The sequence below is a fragment of the Pocillopora verrucosa genome, chromosome 11 (genome assembly GCF_036669915.1).
Source record: "Pocillopora verrucosa isolate sample1 chromosome 11, ASM3666991v2, whole genome shotgun sequence".
In the NCBI taxonomy this organism is placed as follows: domain Eukaryota; kingdom Metazoa; phylum Cnidaria; class Anthozoa; order Scleractinia; family Pocilloporidae; genus Pocillopora; species Pocillopora verrucosa.
In genome coordinates this window covers 14,543,126-14,567,765 of record NC_089322.1, presented here as the reverse complement: position 1 = coordinate 14,567,765, position 24,640 = coordinate 14,543,126, and the positions used below count along the sequence as shown (strand labels likewise).

The following is a 24,640-nucleotide window of genomic DNA, read 5'->3' as shown; positions in this document are numbered from 1 at the left end:
ACAAAAAATTCATTGGCCTATAATTTGATCGTCTATTATCATTATCGCACACTTTACTATAAGGAAACTGTGGAGCAGGAGAGAGATTTTAAAGTCACATGTCGGGTGCTTGTTAACGTATATGTATGACGCCATGGAATCTGAAGGTCTAAGGTTTGATTCCTCATGGGAACTCAGAATTTTTTCTTTGTTTGTTTGTTTCTTTTTTTCTTTCCCAATGCCATTAACAGTTGTATAAGCCGTGCGAAGGATTTCTTGCTAGTAATGAGAGAAGCAGAGTTAGCATTGGAACAAGAACTTCAAGTGAAGTCTCCCACTGAATTGGATATTGAAAGTGTCGACGATGGTGCTCCATTTATTGAAATGGTAAGCATAACCCTCTATACCCTAACATCAGAGAGTATATTCTTCATACTGTGCTCAATAACCTTCCTGAGGTGCTGAAAAGGTGCTTGTATACGCCATTTCGTAAGTCTTTGGTGCCAAGAGATTATAAAGATCAGCATAATCTTTGTCGGAGCAGATTACTTTTAACAATTTCGCCGTTAGGAAAACGCTTATATGTTTTCTTTGAATTTATCATCTATGCAATAGTAAAGAGACAATCCAAGCTTGATACTTTTTGATATTTTGTTTCGATAGAGTTTGTGGGCAGTTGAGTTCCCAGAGTAGATTAAAGCGGTCTTTATCTTGATCGATCTTCTGATACCGTCCAGGGTTTTTGGTTTACTGCGGTTCTACCAGCAGGAAAAGCAGTTTAGAACATCAAGAGCACCGACAGTCAAACGTCCTGTTTTGGAGAGACTGGCTGGAATTTCAGCACAAGATTGTCTGAACGCGCGTGGTGAATGAGATCATTTTATCTATTCTGAATCTGCTTATATAACTGTTGTGACGCTTAATTGTCCTTGCTGTAACGGTAAATGTGTTCCCAAGCTCAACGGCATCGACCGCATGATTGACGAGCGATGTCAGGAACCACGGTTTGGACCAAGACTCGCGCCTATGAATTCTTTCACATATATGCTTCGGTGTGAGCGTGTGGTGAATGAGATCATTTTATCTATTTTGAATCGGCTTATCTAACTGTTGTGACGCTGAATTGTCCTCGCTGTAACGGTAGATGTCTTCCCATGCGCAACAGCATCGACCGTATGACCGACGGGCTGTAGAAACAGCTAGAAATCCTATTTAAGTATATTAATTAATCATATATACGGCTCATGCGAACCGGACTTGAATCGAGACTTAAAGAATTCCTTACAGGAAACTACACAGCCGTGCAAAAACACGTACTGTGCGTAAACGACTGAAGCACTTTGTTTTAAAAGCACAGGGAAATGAATAAACTTACCCGCAGCAATTCTCTTCACGGCCAACAACCCAAGAATTGAAACGAACAGGAAAAGGAAAATAGATTTCATGTTAACTTCAAACAGAGCGACTGGTGTTCTATTCTCCGCCACGAGTCTGCAGTAACTGAATCATGCATCGTGATCCTCTCATAGTATATTTACTTTAAAAGGGTATACCAATATATGGCGGTATGAAAGTCGTCCCACTTTTCAGGCCTGTGATTGGCTGAAAATATCTGATTGGAATCGCACTATTGAGATCAATGCTCACATCTTCACTCCAGAATTTTCGGGCGCTTTTATCCTTATACTGGCTGGACGACGATAAGGAACCACTTGCGAATCTGAGAAGCCAATACTGTATTACATAGGTGGCGTTAAGAGAATAAAGGGATGTTGACCATTTAAACCGAGATTCCTGAAATTCGGGCGTAAATAGTTAGTTCTGTGTTTCTTTTTACAACCATAGAAACGCTTTTTTTTTCGAGGCGTAGCCGAGAGCAACTCTAGCTTCTTGAGCCAATTGTTTCGTTTATGACAGATGCACAGTACTCAAAACACTTTCAAAGGTCTGGAAAATGAAGCTACGTTTTCTTGTAATGGATTGCTACCTACATTAATCGTGAAAGAAAAACCAAGATAAATTTGTTACTTAATTTGTTACAACTTACGTTGTCGCATCTATTTAAGTCAAGGATTCGTTTTAGGAGAGAGCAATACAGAAATCCCGTATTGAACTCTGCAATCTATCTATGAATATGACATTTTCCCAACAGGAACAAGATGTTTCTTTGCTTAATTAAACTTCTGGTTTTTTTTTTCCGACAAGCTCTTTCACAGTCTAGTTCAACATTTCGTGCAATAATTCTACGCTATTTCTGCAATGTTGCATCTCGACTTGTCTGTAAGCCCCATCTTGGGGAAATTCAGCAAATATGGAATATTTGTGTATTTCGGCTAATTCCATTCGGGATTTCAGTGCGTCCAATACCCTATCTTTTGACCAACCGGTTTACAGATGAATGTAAATATCCATGATCTCGATTTAAAGAGATTATGTAGAGGGCAATACGAGATTTGGCACTGCACTCCTTCGAACGTCAGGCATTAATTGACAATTGGTTCATGCTTTGATTTGTTACAACTTATGTTGTATTTAGGTCAAGGATTCATTTTAGGAGAGAGCAATACGGAAATCCCGTATTGAACTCTGCAATCTATAAATATGACATTTTCCCAACTCTAGCTTCTTGAGTGCTCTCCAAACTTCCCACGTGCTCCATAACTCGATAGTGCACAGCTAAAAGCATGAACCAATTGTTTTATAACATAGCCGGTGGAATTGTGCATCAAATCCGACGCGAAAAACGGACAACAATATCAGAAGTGATTGTTCGCGGTAAGCCAAATATTAAGCAAAGTAGGAATTGGTTTTATTTTTTATTTTCTGTTGAAAGCTCGAGTTTTATTTTACTGCAGTTTAAATAAAAAATTCTTTATTTTTTAAAAAGAAATCACGCTCAAGAATGGCGCTTTTATTTAACAATTATTTCCATAAGAACTCTAGCCCAAGGGACAAGGTCGGAAAATTGTCTTCGTTTTGGGACTGGTGAGCCGAGTCTGTTTGTATCCATTGTTGTCGCGAAATATATTATTTTTCCCCGCACTAACAATAGCCGCTTGCGCGAAAAAAAAATTCAGGCGAAGCAATTTGCTCACGCTATCAGCGTGAACTATCGGAATTTTGAGCACGCTTACGTATATTGAATTTGATTGCGCGGCTCTGCTAGCTATTTTATAACATAGCTAGCAGAGTCGCGCAATCAAATTCAGAATTCCAAAACGAAGAGAATTTTCCGACCTTTTCCCTTGGGCCAGAGTTCTTAAGTGAGGCAGTAAAAGAGAAAAACAACGGAAAAGGAGACTCGGCATCAGCGCCGTCACGATTCGCTCCACTGTCCGAGGGTGAAATGCAACAATTTTTGACAGAAAGACACTCTGGTAAAACCAAACAAATGACAAACTGGTCTTTTTCAACCTTCAAAGGTAAGCGTAAATTTTTCCGAGCTTAAAACTCGAGCTTTCAACAGAAAATTTGAAATAAAACCAATTCCTATTTTGCTTAATATTTCGCTTACCACGAACAATCACTTCTGATATTGTTGTAGCTTTTCACTTCGGATTTGATGCACAATTCCACCGGCTATGCTATAAAACAATTGTTTCATGCTTTTAGCTATCGAGTTATAGAACACGTGGGAAGCTTGGAGAGCACTCAAGAAGCTAGCGTTGCCCTCGGGTATTGCCTCGGGTAACTCTTACGCTTCTTTCGTGCTCTCCAAACTTCCCACGTGCTACATAACTCGATAGTGCACGCTAAAGCATGAATCAATTGTAAATTAATGCCTGACGTTCGAAGGAGTGCAGTGCCAAATCTCGTATTGCCCTCTACATAATCTCTTCAAATCTAGATCATGGATATTCACATTCATCTGTAAACCGGTTGGTCAAAAGATAGGGTATTGGACGCACTGAAATCCCGAATGGAATTAGCCAAAATACACAAATATTCCATATTTGCTGAATTTCCCCAAGATGGGGCTTACACACAAGTCGAGATGCAAAATTGCAGAAATAGCGTAGAATTGTTGCACGAAATATTGAACTAGACTGTGAAAGAGCTTGTCGAAAAAAAAAAAAAAAAACCAGAAGTTTAATTAAGCAAAGAAACATCTTGTTCCTGTTGGGGAAATGTCATATTCATAGATAGATTGCAGAGTTCAATACGGGATTTCTGTATTGCTCTCTCCTAAAACGAATCCTTGACTTAAATAGATGCGACAACGTAAGTTGCAACAAATTAAGTAACAAATTTATCTTGGTTTTTCTTTCACGATTAATGTAGGTAGCAATCCATTACAAGAAAACGTAGCTTCATTTTCCAGACCTTTGAAAGTGTTTTGAGTACTGTGCATCTGTCATAAACGAAACAATTGGCTCAAGAAGCTAGAGTTGCTCTCGGCTACGCCTCGAAAAAAAAAAGCGTTTCTATGGTTGTAAAAAGAAACACAGAACTAACTATTTACGCCCGAATTTCAGGAATCTCGGTTTAAATGGTCAACATCCCTTAATTCTCTTAACGCCACCTATGTAATACAGTATTGGCTTCTCAGATTCGCAAGTGGTTCCTTATCGTCGTCCAGCCAGTATAAGGATAAAAGCGCCCGAAAATTCTGGAGTGAAGATGTGAGCATTGATCTCAATAGTGCGATTCCAATCAGATATTTTCAGCCAATCACAGGCCTGAAAAGTGGGACGACTTTCATACCGCCATATATTGGTATACCCTTTTAAAGTAGATATACTATGAGAGGATCACGATGCATGATTCAGTTACTGCAGACTCGTGGCGGAGGATAGAACACCAGTCGCTCTGTTTGAAGTTAACATGAAAGCTATTTTCATTTTCCTGTTCGTTTCAATTCTTGGGTTGTTGGCCGTGAAGAGAAGTGCTGCAGGTAAGCTTATTCATTTCCCTGTGCTTTTAAAACGAAGTGCTTCAGTCGTTTACACACAGTACGTGTTTTTGCACGGCTGTGTAGTTTCCTTTAAGGAATTCTTTAAGTCTCGATTAAATTCCGGTTCGCATGAGCCGTATATATGGTTAATTAATATACTTAAATAGGATTTCTAGCTGTTTCTACAGCCCGTCGGTCATACGGTCGATGCTGTTGCGCATGGGAAGACATCTACCGTTACAGCGAGGACAGTTCAGCTTTACAACAGTTAGATAAGCCGATTCAAAATAGATAAAATGATCTCATTCGCCACACGCTCACACCGAAGCATATATGTGAAAGAATTCACAGGCGCGAGTCTTGGTCCAAAGCGTGGTTCGTGACTTCGCTCGTCAATCATGCGGTTGATGCCGTTGAGCTTGGGAACACATTTACCGTTACAGCAAGGACAATTTAGCGTCACAAATCTATTCAAATCAAATCTATTCAAATCAATCAAATCTATTATCTATTCTGAATCTGCTGAGCAGATTCAGAATAGATAAAATGATCTCATTCACCACGCGCGTTCAGACAATCTTGTGCTGAAATTCCAGCCAGTCTCTCCAAAACAGGACGTTTGACTGTCGGTGCTCTTGATGTTCTAAACTGCTTTTCCTACTGTTTGGTTGGTCCCTGTCTTTTCCTCTTAGTTGGTGAAATTCGTAGCGTAGTAGGCCTTTAGGTGACGCAGAATTTCATGAGAATCGTCACTTGTATACACCACTATGGGATAATTGATCATGTAATCTGTTGGTTTGCGTCGTTTTCTAGTCAATTCTTGTTCGCAGTGTTCTAGTCACAATTTATCGGGAAGTTTAGGAAGGAAAGTTTTCAGTCTTCTTCAATTTCTCAAGTAAATTGCATATAGTTGTTCTGTGCATAGAGGAAGTCAGGAAAAATTGTGTGCCGCGGAGAATGTACCACAGAGCCAAAGTGGTATTGATCGTCGGCGAGAGGGGGCGTTCCTTAGTAATGAGGTCTCTTGAAATTTCGATGCCGACAAACAGCGATTCGAACCATGTCAACAACTACCGGTACTATATTAACGACATATATAGGACCTTGATACAACAAACGAATTATACAGAACGAATTAGCCAAACTGGCGGACCGAAACTTTCAATCACAGCGAATAATATCACGGAAAAACCGACCAATCAGTTTTTAGCAGACTCATATGACTCATAGCACTCGACTGTACTAGAGAAGTCATCATTGTTATGCTCTACGCATTTACTCTCTGGGACTGAGATTTCAAGCCTGTTGTGCTCACTAAAGCCGTGCGCAATTAATAAGAGTTTTTGCGAAGAAAAATTCGTTCGAATTTCTACGGGACAAAGGAAGCTGTAATGGGGAGATTTTGTAGACAGCGCCGTCCCTTTTCGCTAACATGACATGATCTCTGTTTGCACTATGATCGAAGTGTGATCTGACCGTCTTGTCTGATTTAAAGACGGTGCGCACGCCTTGTTGTTGTAGGCAGCGACCGAGAACCAAAAACAAAAAACCCTGGACGGTATTAGAAGATCGATGATAAAGACCGCTCTAATCTACTCTAGGAAATCAACTGCCCACAAACTCTATCGAAACAAAATATTAACGCTAACGAGAATTATTAAAAAGAACTATTATCACAAATACTTTAAAGAAAACATTCCTAACATAAAGAAAATATGGAAGGGCATACATATAGGCTCTTAGACCGGAAACGTGGTGTCCGCAAAGTAGATTTGTTGTAAAGACGAGAAAAATTCCCAAGTGTTTGAGAAATCTCGGCCTCAGAGCATGTATTTACATTAGTTGTATGAATTACCAAGAGATCGTTAGTCACTTTGGCTGATTTCTGACCGCCAGTGAGAGGGGGAAGAGGAATCATAGGAATATTACAGAGCTTATGGATGGTCAGGTAAATTCTATCGTAACACATTAAAAAGGGCTTTCGCAGCTTCGTCGGGTTGAATAGATATTCAGTAATCTTCTTCCCTGAATGTTACTTCTACGATTGGTTTTTTTATTCGAATGACAAACATGTTTTATTGACATGAGAAACAAATTTCTGTTTACTTTACAGATAGATGGCAAAAGCAGAATACCGCGCCGGTGTGTTTTGGCGCAAAGAGCGGACAGTTTGGAAGATTCAATGTTAAAACTGGTCAAAAACTGGCCGCTGTGAAGTTGGTTCATCTCTACGGGTACGTGTCCTGTGACACAGGACATGTCTCTTATTGGTCTTACTGGGGCTGTGGCTTGTACGGCTGGGGACGGGGCAAGATTAATGTTGTCATAACAACCTTAAACAATCAAGTTCTTTTGCCGCCACACGAATTAATCACAAATAATAGTGCTAAATGGTCCAAGGTTCCTGGATATGACTCATTTTCCTCGGAGTTAGTGCTCTCCTCTTTCAGCCCCTCCCAGGTGAAATACAACCAAGAGTTACGACTGTGGTATGGCGAGGATCTGATGGATACCAGCGAGGGAGACAATGGAGGCACCGCTTGCGTTGATGTATATGCAATTTTCGTCTGAGCTTTCACTGAGCAGCAAGTAGTCGTAACAAAACTTTTCATAGTCATAAACTAGGAAAGCGACTAATTTTTAATATCAGGGTTATCATGCACTTTTCTGTTCTTAGGACCAGTCCTTATTTACCACTGGGGGGAAGGGAGCGGGGGAGGGGTAGAAGGATTTGATTGCAGTTGGGATCACACAGTTTCAAGGGAAACGGAGGGGTGGGGGGGAATAAGTCCTCGGTAACAGAGTGTAAAGTAAAAATTATATAAAATACTTTATTGCATTCATCCACTGTCCCCTCCCCTCTTCCCTCCTTTAGGTGCCTGGCTACGCAGGTTACGATTTCTAATAGGGTCTATTGTTCTTAAAAATAATCCGAAAACTCCCCCTCCCCCCTGGGGAGCGATAAATGATGACTGGTCTCTAAGGAAAACAAGTTCATTAGTTGACAACTATAAATGCAAGTGTAAGTGGGACTGGTCAGGCATTTCACCCCCCTGGTTTTGCTATTGATCAAATGCAGTTTCCCGTTATCATGTACTCCGGAAAATTGTAATCTGTTGGAGTGCTTTCAAACGAGGGGTGCACCTCAAACAGTATTGATAATAGAAATAAAAAAAGTAAAAACATGTAAGGTCAGCTTTATGTTATGTAACAAAAGCAATTTTCAAGGAGAATAAAAGAGTAACTGCTTCCCGATCGAGTCAAGTTTCTTTCTTTCCAAGCCTAGGGATTCATCTTCTCCTCGAGCCTCTAAATGTGTGTAAATGTGGCAAATTGACTGAAAAGACTGAAAAGGAAGAACAAATATATAGGTATATATAATTAAGAAAGGTCATTTCTGTCGATTGTAAAAACAGTTACGCTTTGAAATCAAAAAGGTGTTTAAAACGAAGACCAAACGGATCACTAATTCGAAAGTATTTTCAAACCTGAAAGCGCATAAGCTGTTGCTTGCCCAAATTTTTTAAACTCCTAGCCGGGTATGGGTAACTGGCTTCTAAATTCTACAGTGTTACCCTTGAATCATACATAAGGTCACGACAATAAAGAAATTAATCACCAATTCAAGAAGCTCCTGATTGCCAAACAAATTGCTACGTTTGTTTACTTTTGCGTTTTCTTCTTTACAGATCGAGCCAATTGTTAAATAATCTCATCTCATTTAACTAAATATTAAATAAGCACGTTGCTTTCATCTGTGTATATAGTCAAATAAACTGAGCAGCTGGTCCATACCGGTGCAAAAACATGTGATGCAAAAACAGGTGACACCTGACGTTACATTGTACTCGTTAATCGATTACGAAAGGGATGGCTTATCAACAAAAGGGACAACAAAACTGGAATGATATTTCTACGTTTCTCATGAGTTCAACTTCATTTCATTTCCTCAATTTTTTAAGCGAGCTGAGATGAACTTAAGCTCCGCACGGTTTTAGTTCATCTGTTCTGCCCTCTGCATAATCCTTTCCGAGATCCGTCTGTGAGTAACGCCAACCGAACGAATCCACCGGAAGCAAAACACTCTAAACTCGCTCCGGACGCTCTGATCACCCCAAAATTCCACGTACATCACGGGCGATGATGTTACTTGACGCTTGTGTTCCTCATTCTAGGGTCACGTGTAATGAAATTGAATTAAAGAATGCCAATTTCACCCTTAAGCTTTGCTGAGAGCCTTTGGATGAGGCTTAATTTGGATATTGCGGTTCCCAAAACGTTAGAGCTTTCAAATTACGATCACTCGGGGTAGGTGACCGCTGATTGATCTGTATAACATTACATACCCTTGCATGGTGAATATAGCTATAATGCAAGTCAATAATGTCTAGTTGAACGTCAAGGACTTTAGAAAGACATCATTTTTAAGGTAACCTTCTTTCTACCCGAAAACTAAATTTCAAACAGTGTGAAGCATTTCAGTTTCAATTTTATCTATTTGATTGCTTTTGTTTTTACCAAAAAAAAGGCTATCGTTTTCTCAGATTTTGCTGGTTGCGGAGCTTTCGCGTCTGCTGATTCACGGTTTAGTAACACCCGGAACTGAATAGTTTTGTTTACATACTGCAAGTGGCTCATTCCAGAGTTAACGCAGACTGTAGAGGACGTGCACTATCCAAGTCGCCGTGCTTAATCTAAAGATGGGATCCATTTTCATTTTCCTGTTCCTTTTTAATCTTACATTATTGATTGTAAAGAGGGGTGCTGCAGGTTTGTGAACTCATTTTGTCTTCATCGGAGCGAAAGTTTTAAAATGAGACGTATTTTAATTGTAAATAGTACATTTATTTCAATCGATCGGTGCTTCAGAAATGGTACATGCACTCTGTGTCATCTCGCGTAAGTACAAAACAACCGTCAAAGCGTGGAAAATTTTATTGTGGCAAAATTTAGATGAGTCCAATCGAAGTAGGTAAAATAATCCCTGTCAGGCAATCAGTAAATGGTGCATCGCCTCACCAGGCTTCTCCTGGTCATCGACTCTGTCAGCCCTTGCTTTGGGACTTGCTTTCGGAAGAGAAAAATTTCCAAGTGTTAGAGAAATCTCGGCCTCAGAGCATGAATAATAGGAGATCTTTAGTTATTTTGGCTGATTTCGCGGAAGTAGTCGGAGAAATACTCACATATCTCAGTTCTAAAAATAAGAAGATACGGGACAGGGTTGACTCAAGTGTACAATTGGCATGGAGGCTCCAAGTAATAGGCTCCTGGTGACGTCCAATTCGGTCTGTAATCATACTCGTGATAAACAAATCGGACTCCCGCCGCGCAGTCGCCCGAATTTGTTATTACTCGTATGATTATAAACAATTATTGGATGAGGTTTTTGTGATATCCAGAATAATCAAGGTCGAGGTAGGGGTTTTCGGCTGAATCCGAAGCCTTACCGAGACCTTGATTATCATGTATATCACAAAACTGAATCTAATAATTGTTTTATTATACATTGAAGGCAAAAAAAAACTGGTCATGACAGTAAGTGGAACTGATAATTTGTTTCTAAACATGTAAAAACTTAAAAATCATGCAATGGCTTCACACAAAATATTCTTCCTGGTTAAGCAAACGATTGTTCACGATAATTATGATATATTTGTCGTCTCTGAATCCTGGATGGACCCTCTTACGACTAATAACGACATCCAAATTCCTGGCCATATCATTTTCAGGCAGGACAAAGGTCCGCATAAATCTGGGGGCGGAATCGTTGTCTACATTAGAAACTTATTTAAAGCATCGATCATTGATAACTTGTCAGCAACTATGGATGCTAATTCTCAACAACTCTGGCTTAAAGTCCAGTGCAGGAAATAAAAATCTTTTCTACTATGCACTGCTTACTGGCCAGACTTAGTATCCATGTCTAGATTCCTAGACGATTTTATCACCTCTTTTATGGACTCGCTTCTTCTAGGAATGGAAGGTATGGTTACTGGTGACCTAAATGCAGAAATTTTGCCGGGCTCCTCTTGTCCTGAGGGTCGAGCTTTGATGGATCTCTGCAATTCACTTAATCTCTCGCAGCCTGTTACACAACCAACAAGGACCACTGATACATGTGTGACGTTAATTGATGTGGCGCTTACAACAAACAAGAGCTTTATTACTATCTGCGAAGTATATATTTCGGCAGTTGCTGATTACTGCTTGGTGGCGGTCACATTGAATCTCAAAGCTTTAAAGCCTCGGCCTTTTTTATATTTTCACCAGAAGCTACAAAAACTACAACCCTGAGTTATACTTAGGTGATTTGATGTGTGTCCCTTTTCACATTGTTAATATTTTTGACGAAATCGATGGCCAAGTTGATGTATTCAATGAGTTATTCCTCGACACGCTGAGTGAACACGCACCAATTAAACGTATCAAGATCAAGTCACGCCCGAATCCGTTTATCACACCTGAGATCAACCTGCGACAGGGACAGCTGGCAAAAAAAGGCGCGTAAAACAAACAACAAACTCCATTGAGGCGCTTTTTAAGAGCGTGTCCACGAGAGCACCGGACAGTCGTTCCACATGCCGTCTCACCGATTTCAATGAAACTTTGCCAGTTTAAAGGGTCTACCCCAAAACTCAAGAAGACAAACTAGTTTCTGTTTTGGTTTTTTCCGGGGGGAGATAGACCACCCCCCGGTTTTTCTTGGTTTTCACCGAGGAAATCGCTTCAAAATAGGTAAGATGTATGACGCTCTCACTGCGATGGTATTTAATCAATTACTCTGAGGATTTGCACACATATTTTTACATCCTTAGTTAATGTTCGCCGCAAGTATAAGTCCATTTGATTGACGGCTTGTCAATCAACAGAGGCAAATATACGACTGTGTTTTTAGACTTTTCGATTCATCCAAATATTTGACAACTTTGAGGTCAAATATCTCCCGTTGTCAGAAAGCCACAACACTAATCTTAATTACCTTTTATAACTTATTATTTCATCTCTGAAAATCATCAAAAAAATCTTTGGACACTATCGTATTTTTGTGTTGGATGTCTTTTAAAATCTGCAACTGTGACAAGTTTCTTTCAACTACACCTGTCACGCAATTCTTGCTCTAGGCGATCACTTGACGAAATAAACCTACATTTTTTATCTCTTTATATAAGATGATTGATCAAGAAAGGTGAAAAATGTGAAAAACTTTCGAGTGTTTTTGTAGGAATGGAAAATTTCACGTTTAGAGAGATGCATGTAGGCGAAAAATCAATGAGAAAATCGTAGCGTTTCTTTCTTCAGTCGTTTATTACTTTGGAGATTTGCGAAAATCAGGAAATAGGGCTCTTGTACAGAACAAAAAAATTCATTGGCCTATAATTTGATCGTCTATTATCATTATCGCACAGTTTACTATAAGGAAACTGTGGAGCAGGAGAGAGATTTTAAAGTCACATGTCGGGTGCTTGTTGACGTATATGTATGACGCCATGGAATCTGAAGGTCTGAGGTTTGATTCCTCAAGGGAACTCAGAATTTTTTCTTTGTTTGTTTGTTTCTTTTTTTCTTTCCCAATGCCATTAACAGTTGTATAAGCCGTGCGAAGGATTTCTTGCTAGTAATGAGAGAAGCAGAGTTAGCATTGGAACAAGAACTTCAAGTGAAGTCTCCCACTGAATTGGATATTGAAAGTGTCGACGATGGTGCTCCATTTATTGAAATGGTAAGCACAACCCTCTATACCCTAACATCAGAGAGTATATTCTTCCTACTGTTCTCTATAAACTTCCTGAGGTGCTGAAAAGGAGAATTTGTTGAAAAATCAGAAGCTCGTGATCATTTCCTTTATTCTCATGACCTTAACGTTTGATTCAGGGGTGATATTGTAAGGAGAAATTAGATGTTAGTCACACTTATGGCCAAAGGGTTGAGAAATAAAAAATGCATCCCAATTATTTTTTGCAAGTAAGATTGCATGCTGGAGCAGCCAGCCACCAGATGCATCGCATGCACTCGGAGCAAGGTGTTTTTGACATTGACTTATTATTATTTTTTCTTAATTGTATTCGTCTTGTTGTTGTATTTGTCTTGTTCGAGTCCCACGTCCCAGTCCCACCTTTAGTCACAGCCCAGTAGGCCTCTTCTTCGATTAAATGCAAGAGCAATTTGAAAATTTTTTCATATAAATTGACTGAACAACTTTGCGGAACGCAAGGAATCATGTTTGTTTTCGAAACAAATCCTCTTTTATACGCCATTTCGTAAGTCTTCGGTGCCAAGAGATTATAAAGATCAGCATAATCTTTGTCGGAGCAGATTACTTTTAACAATTTCGCCGTTAGGAAAACGCTCATATGTTTCTTTGAATTTATCATCTATGCAATAGTAAAGAGACAATCCAAGCTTGATACTTTTTGATATTTTGTTTCGATAGAGTTTGTGGGCAGTTGAGTTCCCAGAGCAGATTAGAGCGGTCTTTATCTTGATCGATCTTCTGATACTGTCCAGGGTTTTTGGTTTACTGCGGTTCTAACAGCAGGAAAAGCAGTTTAGAACATCAAGAGCACCGACATTCAAACGTCCTGTTTTGGAGAGACTGGCTGGAATTTCAGCACAAGATTGTCTGAGCGCGTGGTGAATGAGATCATTTTATCTATTCTGAATCTGCTTATATAACTGTTGTGACGCTAAATTGTCCTTGCTGTAACGGTAAATGTGTTCCCAAGCTCAACGGCATCAACCGCATGATTGACGAGCGAGGTCACGAACCACGCTTTGGACCAAGACTCGCGCCTGTGAATTCTTTCACATATATGCTTCGGTGTGAGCGTGTGGCGAATGAGATCATTTTATCTATTTTGAATCGGCTTATCTAACTGTTGTGACGCTGAACTGTCCTCGCTGTAACGGTAGATGTCTTCCCATGCGCAACAGCATCGACCGTATGACCGACGGGCTGTAGAAACAGCTAGAAATCCTATTTAAGTATATTAATTAATCATATATACGGCTCATGCGAACCGGACTTGAATCGAGACTTGAGACAACCCAAGAACAGAAACGAACAGGAAAATGAAAATAGATTTCATGTTAACTTCAAACAGAGCGACTGGTGTTCTATCCTCCGCCACGAGTCTGCAGTAACTGTATCATGCATCGTGATCCTCTCATAGTATATCTACTTTAAAAGGGTATACCAATATATGGCGGTATGAAAGTCGTCCCACTTTTCAGGCCTGTGATTGGCTGAAAATATCTGATTGGAATCGCACTATTGAGATCAATGCTCACATCTTCACTCCAGAATTTTCGGGCGCTTTTATCCTTATACAGGCTGGACGACGATAAGGAACCACTTGCGAATCTGAGAAGCCAATACTGTATTACATAGGTGGCGTTAAGAGAATAAAGGGATGTTGACCATTTAAACCGAGATTCCTGAAATTCGGGCGTAAATAGTTAGTTCTGTGTTTCTTTTTACAACCATAGAAACGCTTTTTTTTTTCGAGGCGTAGCCGAGAGCAACTCTAGCTTCTTGAGCCAATTGTTTCGTTTATGACAGATGCACAGTACTCAAAACACTTTCAAAGGTCTGGAAAATGAAGCTACGTTTTCTTGTAATGGATTGCTACCTACATTAATCGTGAAAGAAAAACCAAGATAAATTTGTTACTTAATTTGTTACAACTTACGTTGTCGCATCTATTTAAGTCAAGGATTCGTTTTAGGAGAGAGCAATACAGAAATCCCGTATTGAACTCTGCAATCTATCTATGAATATGACATTTCCCCAACAGGAACAAGATGTTTCTTTGCTTAATTAAACTTCTGGTTTTTTTTTTCCGACAAGCTCTTTCACAGTCTAGTTCAACATTTCGTGCAATAATTCTACGCTATTTCTGCAATGTTGCATCTCGACTTGTCTGTAAGCCCCATCTTTGGTAAATTCAGTTAAATATGGAATATTTGTGTATTTCGGCTAATTCCATTCGGGATTTCAGTGCGTCCAATACCCTATCTTTTGACCAACCGGTTTACAGATGAATGTAAATATCCATGATCTCGATTTAAAGAGATTATGTAGAGGGCAATACGAGATTTGGCACTGCACTCCTTCGAACGTCAGGCATTAATTGACAATTGGTTCATGCTTTGATTTGTTACAACTTATGTTGTATTTAGGTCAAGGATTCATTTTAGGAGAGAGCAATACGGAAATCCCGTATTGAACTCTGCAATCTATAAATATGACATTTTGCCAACTCTAGCTTCTTGAGTGCTCTCCAAACTTCCCACGTGCTCCATAACTCGATAGTGCACAGCTAAAAGCATGAACCAATTGTTTTATAACATAGCCGGTGGAATTGTGCATCAAATCCGACGCGAAAAACGGACAACAATATCAGAAGTGATTGTTCGCGGTAAGCGAAATATTAAGCAAAGTAGGAATTGGTTTTATTTTTTATTTTCTGTTGAAAGCTCGAGTTTTATTTTACTGCAGTTTAAATAAAAAATTCTTTATTTTTTAAAAAGAAATCACGCTCAAGAATGGCGCTTTTATTTAACAATTATTTCCATAAGAACTCTAGCCCAAGGGACAAGGTCGGAAAATTGTCTTCGTTTTGGGACTGGTGAGCCGAGTCTGTTTGTATCCATTGTTGTCGCGAAATATATTATTTTTCCCCGCACTAACAATAGCCGCTTGCGCGAAAAAAAAATTCAGGCGAAGCAATTTGCTCACGCTATCAGCGTGAACTATCGGAATTTTGAGCACGCTTACGTATACTGAATTTGATTGCGCGGCTCTGCTAGCTATTTTATAACATAGCTAGCAGAGTCGCGCAATCAAATTCAGAATTCCAAAACGAAGAGAATTTTCCGACCTTTTCCCTTGGGCCAGAGTTCTTAAGTGAGGCAGTAAAAGAGAAAAACAACGGAAAAGGAGACTCGGCATCAGCGCCGTCACGATTCGCTCCACTGTCCGAGGGTGAAATGCAACAATTTTTGACAGAAAGACACTCTGGTAAAACCAAACAAATGACAAACTGGTCTGTTTCAACCTTCAAAGGTAAGCGTAAATTTTTCCGAGCTTAAAACTCGAGCTTTCAACAGAAAATTTGAAATAAAACCAATTCCTATTTTGCTTAATATTTCACTTACCACGAACAATCACTTCTGATATTGTTGTAGCTTTTCACTTCGGATTTGATGCACAATTCCACCGGCTATGCTATAAAACAATTGGTTCATGCTTTTAGCTATCGAGTTATAGAACACGTGGGAAGCTTGGAGAGCACTCAAGAAGCTAGCGTTGCCCTCGGGTATTGCCTCGGGTAACTCTTACGCTTCTTTCGTGCTCTCCAAACTTCCCACGTGCTACATAACTCGATAGTGCACGCTAAAGCATGAATCAATTGTAAATTAATGCCTGACGTTCGAAGGAGTGAAGTGCCAAATCTCGTATTGCCCTCTACATAATCTCTTCAAATCTAGATCATGGATATTCACATTCATCTGTAAACCGGTTGGTCAAAAGATAGGGTATTGGACGCACTGAAATCCCGAATGGAATTAGCCAAAATACACAAATATTCCATATTTGCTGAATTTCCCCAAGATGGGGCTTACACACAAGTCGAGATGCAAAATTGCAGAAATAGCGTAGAATTGTTGCACGAAATATTGAACTAGACTGTGAAAGAGCTTGTCGAAAAAAAAAAAAAACCAGAAGTTTAATTAAGCAAAGAAACATCTTGTTCCTGTTGGGGAAATGTCATATTCATAGATAGATTGCAGAGTTCAATACGGGATTTCTGTATTGCTCTCTCCTAAAACGAATCCTTGACTTAAATAGATGCGACAACGTAAGTTGCAACAAATTAAGTAACAAATTTATCTTGGTTTTTCTCTCACGATTAATGTAGGTAGCAATCCATTCCAAGAAAACGTAGCTTCATTTTCCAGACCTTTGAAAGTGTTTTGAGTACTGTGCATCTGTCATAAACGAAACAATTGGCTCAAGAAGCTAGAGTTGCTCTCGGCTACGCCTCGAAAAAAAAAAGCGTTTCTATGGTTGTAAAAAGAAACACAGAACTAACTATTTACGCCCGAATTTCAGGAATCTCGGTTTAAATGGTCAACATCCCTTTATTCTCTTAACGCCACCTATGTAATACAGTATTGGCTTCTCAGATTCGCAAGTGGTTCCTTATCGTCGTCCAGCCAGTATAAGGATAAAAGCGCCCGAAAATTCTGGAGTGAAGATGTGAGCATTGATCTCAATAGTGCGATTCCAATCAGATATTTTCAGCCAATCACAGGCCTGAAAAGTGGGACGACTTTCATACCGCCATATATTGGTATACCCTTTTAAAGTAGATATACTATGAGAGGATCACGATGCATGATTCAGTTACTGCAGACTCGTGGCGGAGGATAGAACACCAGTCGCTCTGTTTGAAGTTAACATGAAAGCTATTTTCATTTTCCTGTTCGTTTCAATTCTTGGGTTGTTGGCCGTGAAGAGAAGTGCTGCAGGTAAGTTTATTCATTTCCCTGTGCTTTTAAAACGAAGTGCTTCAGTCGTTTACACACAGTACGTGTTTTTGCACGGCTGTGTAGTTTCCTTTAAGGAATTCTTTAAGTCTCGATTCAAGTCCGGTTCGCATGAGCCGTATATATGATTAATTAATATACTTAAATAGGATTTCTAGCTGTTTCTACAGCTCGTCGGTCATACGGTCGATGCTGTTGCGCATGGGAAGACATCTACCGTTACAGCGAGGAAAGTACAGCGTCACAACAGTTAGATAAGCCGATTCAAAATAGATAAAATGATCTCATTCGCCACACGCTCACACCGAAGCATATATGTGAAAGAATTCACAGGCGCGAGTCTTGGTCCAAAGCGTGGTTCGTGACCTCGCTCGTCAATCATGCGGTTGATGCCGTTGAGCTTGGGAACACATTTACCGTTACAGCAAGGACAATTTAGCGTCACAAATCTATTCAAATCAAATCTATTCAAATCAATCAAATCTATTATCTATTCTGAATCTGCTGAGCAGATTCAGAATAGATAAAATGATCTCATTCACCACGCGCGTTCAGACAATCTTGTGCTGAAATTCCAGCCAGTCTCTCCAAAACAGGACGTTTGACTGTCGGTGCTCTTGATGTTCTAAACTGCTTTTCCTACTGTTTGGTTGGTCCCTGTCTTTTCCTCTTAGTTGGTGAAATTCGTAGCGTTGTAGGCCTTTTGGTGACGCAGAATTTCATGAGAATCGTCACTTGTATACACCACTATGGGATAATTGATCATGTAATCTGTTGGTATGCGTCGTTTTCTAGTCAATTCTTGTTCGCAGTGTTCTAGTCACAATTTATCGGGAAGTTTAGGAAGGAAAGTTTTCAGTCTTCTTCAATTTCTCAAGTAAATTGCATATAGTTGTTCTGTGCATAGAGGAAGTCAGGAAAAATTGTGTGCCGCGGAGAATGTACCACAGAGCCAAAGTGGTATTGATCGTCGGCGAGAGGGGGCGTTCCTTAGTAATGAGGTCTCTTGAAATTTCGATGCCGACAAACAGCGATTCGAACCATGTCAACAACTACCGGTACTATATTAACGACATATATAGGACCTTGATACAACAAACGAATTATACAGAACGAATTAGCCAAACTGGCGGACCGAAACTGTCAATCACAGCGAATAATATCACGGAAAAACCGACCAATCAGTTTTTAGCAGACTCATATGACTCATAGCACTCGACTGTACTAGAGAAGTCATCATTGTTATGCTCTACGCATTTACTCTCTGGGACTGAGATTTCAAGCCTGTTGTGCTCACTAAAGCCGTGCGCAATTAATAAGAGTTTTTGCGAAGAAAAATTCGTTCGAATTTCTACGGGACAAAGGAAGCTGTAATGGGGAGATTTTGTAGACAGCGCCGTCCCTTTTCGCTAACATGATATGATCTCTGTTTGCACTATGATCGAAGTGTGATCTGACCGTCTTGTCTGATTTAAAGACGGTGCGCACGCCTTGTTGTTGTAGGCAGCGACCGAGAACCAAAAACAAAAAACCCTGGACGGTATTAGAAGATCGATGATAAAGACCGCTCTAATCTACTCTAGGAAATCAACTGCCCACAAACTCTATCGAAACAAAATATTAACGCTAACGAGAATTATTAAAAAGAACTATTATCACAAATACTTTAAAGAAAACATTCCTAACATAAAGAAAATATGGAAGGGCATACATATAGGCTTTTAGACCGGAAACGTGGTGTCCGCAAAGTAGATTTGTTGTAAAGACGAGAAAAATTCCCAAGTGTTTGAGAAATCTCGGCCTCAGAGCATGTATTTACATTAGTTGTATGAATTACCAAGAGATCGTTAGTCGCTTTGGCTGATTTCTGACCGCCAGTGAGAGGGGGAAGAGGAATCATAGGAATATTACAGAGCTTATGGATGGTCAGGTAAATTCTATCGTAACACATTAAAAAGGGCTTTCGCAGCTTCGTCGGGTTGAATAGATATTCAGTAATCTTCTTCCCTGAATGTTACTTCTACGATTGGTTTTTTTATTCGAATGACAAACATGTTTTATTGACATGAGAAACAAATTTCTGTTTACTTTACAGATAGATGGCAAAAGCAGAATACCGCGCCGGTGTGTTTTGGCGCAAAGAGCGGACAGTTTGGAAGATTCAATGTTAAAACTGGTCAAAAACTGGCCGCTGTGAAGTTGGTTCATCTCTACGGGTACGTGTCCTGTGACACAGGACATGTCTCTTATTGGTCTTACTGGGGCTGTGGCTTGTACGGCTGGGGACAGGGCAAGATTAATGTTGTCATAACAACCTTAAACAATCAAGTTCTTTTGCCGCCACACGAATTAATCACAAATAATAGTGCTAAATGGTCCAAGGTTCCTGGATATGACTCATTTTCCTCGGAGTTAGTGCTCTCCTCTTTCAGCCCCTCCCAGGTGAAATACAACCAAGAGTTACGACTGTGGTATGGCGAGGATCTGATGGATACCAGCGAGGGAGACAATGGAGGCACCGCTTGCGTTGATGTATATGCAATTTTCGTCTGAGCTTTCACTGAGCAGCAAGTAGTCGTAACAAAACTTTTCATAGTCATAAACTAGGAAAGCGCCTATTTTTAATATCAGGGTTATCATGCACTTTTCTGTTCTTAGGACCAGTCCTTATTTACCACTGGGGGGAAGGGAGCGGGGGAGGGGTAGAAGGATTTGATTGCAGTTGGGATCACACAGTTTCAAGGGAAACGGAGGGGTGGGGGGGGAATAAGTCCTCGGTAACAGAGTGTAAAGTAAAAATTATATAAAATACTTTATTGCATTCATCCACTGTCCCCTCCCCTCTTCCCTCCTTTAGGTGCCTGGCTACGCAGGTTACGATTTCTAATAGGGTCTATTGTTCTTAAAAATAATCCGAAAACTCCCCCTCCCCTCTGGGGAGCGATAAATGATGACTGGTCTCTAAGGAAAACAAGTTCATTAGTTGACAACTATAAATGCAAGTGTAAGTGGGACTGGTCAGGCATTTCACCCCCCTGGTTTTGCTCTTGATCAAATGCAGTTTCCCGTTATCATGTACTCCGGAAAATTGTAATCTGTTGGAGTGCTTTCAAACGAGGGGTGCACCTCAAACAGTATTGATAATAGAAATAAAAAAAGTAAAAACATGTAAGGTCAGCTTTATGTTATGTAACAAAAGCAATTTTCAAGGAGAATAAAAGAGTAACTGCTTCCCGATCGAGTCAAGTTTCTTTCTTTCCAAGCCTAGGGATTCATCTTCTCCTCGAGCCTCTAAATGTGTGTAAATGTGGCAAATTGACTGAAAAGACTGAAAAGGAAGAACAAATATATATATATATATATATATATATATATATAATTAAGAAAGGTCATTTCTGTCGATTGTAAAAACAGTTACGCTTTGAAATCAAAAAGGTGTTTAAAACGAAGACCAAACGGATCACTAATTCGAAAGTATTTTCAAACCTGAAAGCGCATAAGCTGTTGCTTGCCCAAATTTTTTAAACTCCTAGCCGGGTATGGGTAACTGGCTTCTAAATTCTACAGTGTTACCCTTGAATCATACATAAGGTCACGACAATAAAGAAATTAATCACCAATTCAAGAAGCTCCTGATTGCCAAACAAATCGCTACGTTTGTTTACTTTTGCGTTTTCTTCTTTACAGATCGAGCCAATTGTTAAATAATCTCATCTCATTTAACTAAATATTAAATAAGCACTTTGCTTTCATCTGTGTATATAGTCAAATAAACTGAGCAGCTGGTCCATACCGGTGCAAAAACATGTGATGCAAAAACAGGTGACACCTGACGTTACATTGTACTCGTTAATCGATTACGAAAGGGATGGCTTATCAACAAAAGGGACAACAAAACTTGAATGATATTTCTACGTTTCTCATGAGTTCAACTTCATTTCATTTCCTCAATTTTTTAAGCGAGCTGAGATGAACTTAAGCTCCGCACGGTTTTAGTTCATCTGTTCTGCCCTCTGCATAATCCTTTCCGAGATCCGTCTGTGAGTAACGCCAACCGAACGAATCCACCGGAAGCAAAACGCTCTAAACTCGCTCCGGACGCTCTGATCATCCCAAAACTCCACGTACATCACGGGCGATGATGTTACTTGACGCTTGTGTTCCTCATTCTAGGGTCACGTGTAATGAAATTGAATTAAAGAATGCCAATTTCACCCTTAAGCTTTGCTGAGAGCCTTTGGATGAGGCTTAATTTGGATATCGCGGTTCCCAAACCGTTAGAGCTTTCAAATTACGATCACTCGGGGTAGGTGACCGCTGATTGATCTGTATAACATTACATACCCTTGCATGGTGAATATAGCTATAAGCAAGTCAATAATGTCTAGTTGAACGTCAAGGACTTTAGAAAGACATCATTTTTAAGGTAACCTTCTTTCTACCCGAAAATTAAATTTCAAACAGTGTGAAGCATTTCAGTTTCAATTTTATCTATTTGATTACTTTTGTTTTTACCAAAAAAAAGGCTATCGTTTTCTCAGATTTTGCTGGTTGCTGAGCTTTCGCGTCTGCTGATTCACGGTTTAGTAACACCCGGAACCGAATAGTTTTGTTTACATACTGCAAGGAAAGTAATTTTCAGTGGCTCATTCCAGAGTTAACGCAGACTGTAGAGGACGTGCACTATCCAAGTCGCCGTGCTTAATCTAAAGATGGGATCCATTTTCATTTTCCTGTTCCTTTTTAATCTTACATTGTTGATTGTAAAGAGGGGTGCTGCAGGTTTGTGAACTCATTTTGTCTTCATCGGAGCGAAAGTTTTAAAATGAGACGTATTTTAATTGTAAATAGTACATTTATTTCAATCGATCGGTGCTTCAGACATGGTACATGCACTCTGTGTCATGTCGCGTAAGTACAAAACAACCGTCAAAGCGTGGAAAATTTTATTGTGGCAAAATTTAGATGAGTCCAATCGAAGTAGGTAAAATAATCCCTGTCAGGCAATCAGTAAATGATGCATCGCCTCACCAGGCTTCTCCTGGTCATCGACTCTGTCAGCCCTTGCTTTGGGACTTGCTTTCGGAAGAGAAAAATTTCCAAGTGTTAGAGAAATCTCGGCCTCAGAGCATGAATAATAGGAGATCTTTAGTTATTTTGGCTGATTTCGCGGAAGTAGTCGGAGAAATACTCACATATCTCAGTTCTAAAAATAAGAAGATACGGGACAGGGTTGACTCAAGTGTACAATTGGCATGGAGGCTCCAAGTAATAGGCTCCTGGTGACGTCCAATTCGGTCTGTAATCATACTCGTGATAAACAAATCGGACTCCCGCCGCGCAGTCGCCCGAATTTGTTATTACTCGTATGATTATAAACAATTATTGGATGAGGTTTTTGTGATATCCAGAATAATCAAGGTCGAGGTAGGGGTTTTCGGCTGAATCCGAAGCCTTACCGAGACCTTGATTATCATGTATATCACAAAACTGAATCTAATAATTGTTTTATTATACATTGAAGGCAAAAAAAAACTGGTCATGACAGTAAGTGGAACTGATAATTTGTTTCTAAACATGTAAAAACTTAAAAATCATGCAATGGCTTCACACAAAAAATTCTTCCTGGTTAAGCAAACGATTGTTCACGATAATTATGATATATTTGTCGTCTCTGAATCCTGGATGGACCCTCTTACGACTAATAACGACATCCAAATTCCTGGCCATATCATTTTCAGGCAGGACAAAGGTCCGCATAAATCTGGGGGCGGAATCGTTGTCTACATTAGAAACTTATTTAAAGCATCGATCATTGATAACTTGTCAGCAACTATGGATGCTAATTCTCAACAACTCTGGCTTAAAGTCCAGTGCAGGAAATAAAAATCTTTTCTACTATGCACTGCTTACTGGCCAGACTTAGTATCCATGTCTAGATTCCTAGACGATTTTATCACCTCTTTTATGGACTCGCTTCTTCTAGGAATGGAAGGTATGGTTACTGGTGACCTAAATGCAGACATTTTGCCGGGCTCCTCTTGTCCTGAGGGTCGAGCTTTGATGGATCTCTGCAATTCACTTAATCTCTCGCAGCCTGTTACACAACCAACAAGGACCACTGATACATGTGTGACGTTAATTGATGTGGCGCTTACAACAAACAAGAGCTTTATTACTATCTGCGAAGTATATATTTCGGCAGTTGCTGATTACTGCTTGGTGGCGGTCACATTGAATCTCAAAGCTTTAAAGCCTCGGCCTTTTTTATATTTTCACCAGAAGCTACAAAAACTACAACCCTGAGTTATACTTAGGTGATTTGATGTGTGTCCCTTTTCACATTGTTAATATTTTTGACGAAATCGACGGCCAAGTTGATGTATTCAATGAGTTATTCCTCGACACGCTGAGTGAACACGCACCAATTAAACGTATCAAGATCAAGTCACGCCCGAATCCGTTTATCACACCTGAGATCAACCTGCGACAGGGACAGCTGGCAAAAAAAGGCGCGTAAAACAAACAACAAACTCCATTGAGGCGCTTTTTAAGAGCGTGTCCACGAGAGCGCCGGACAGTCGTTCCACATGCCGTCTCACCGATTTCAATGAAACTTTGCCAGTTTAAAGGGTCTACCCCAAAACTCAAGAAGACAAACTAGTTTCTGTTTTGGTTTTTTCCGGGGGGAGATAGACCACCCCCCGGTTTTTCTTGGTTTTCACCGAGGAAATCGCTTCAAAATAGGTAAGATGTATGACGCTCTCACTGCGATGGTATTTAATCAATTACTCTGAGGATTTGCACACATATTTTTACATCCTTAGTTAATGTTCGCCGCAAGTATAAGTCCATTTGATTGACGGCTTGTCAATCAACAGAGGCAAATATACGACTGTGTTTTTAGACTTTTCGATTCATCCAAATATTTGACAACATTGAGGTCAAATATCTCCCGTTGTCAGAAAGCTACAACACTAATCTTAATTACCTTTTATAACTTATTATTTCATCTCTGAAAATCATCAAAAAAATCTTTTGGACACTACCGTATTTTTGTGTTGGATGTCTTTTAAAATCTGCAACTGTGACAAGTTTCTTTCAACTACACCTGTCACGCAATTCTTTCTCTAGGCGATCACTTGACGAAATAAACCTACATTTTTTATCTCTTTATATAAGATGATTGATCAAGAAAGGTGAAAAATGTGAAAA

General features: G+C 39.8%; 2 protein-coding genes across 2 annotated transcripts; both read left to right on the top strand.

Moving 5' to 3' along the window:
• Positions 1 to 4,733: 4,733 nt before the first annotated feature.
• LOC136284466 (uncharacterized) lies at positions 4,734 to 8,121 on the top strand. The gene is made up of 2 exons (XM_066174807.1): positions 4,734 to 4,873; positions 6,987 to 8,121. Exons 1-2 carry the CDS (start codon positions 4,804 to 4,806, stop codon positions 7,442 to 7,444), a joined length of 528 nt encoding a protein of 175 aa, XP_066030904.1. The 5' UTR covers positions 4,734 to 4,803; the 3' UTR covers positions 7,445 to 8,121.
• A 9,146-nt stretch (positions 8,122 to 17,267) lies between these two features.
• LOC136284461 (uncharacterized) lies at positions 17,268 to 20,165 on the top strand. The gene is made up of 2 exons (XM_066174803.1): positions 17,268 to 17,407; positions 19,521 to 20,165. Exons 1-2 carry the CDS (start codon positions 17,338 to 17,340, stop codon positions 19,976 to 19,978), a joined length of 528 nt encoding a protein of 175 aa, XP_066030900.1. The 5' UTR covers positions 17,268 to 17,337; the 3' UTR covers positions 19,979 to 20,165.
• Positions 20,166 to 24,640: the final 4,475 nt, after the last annotated feature.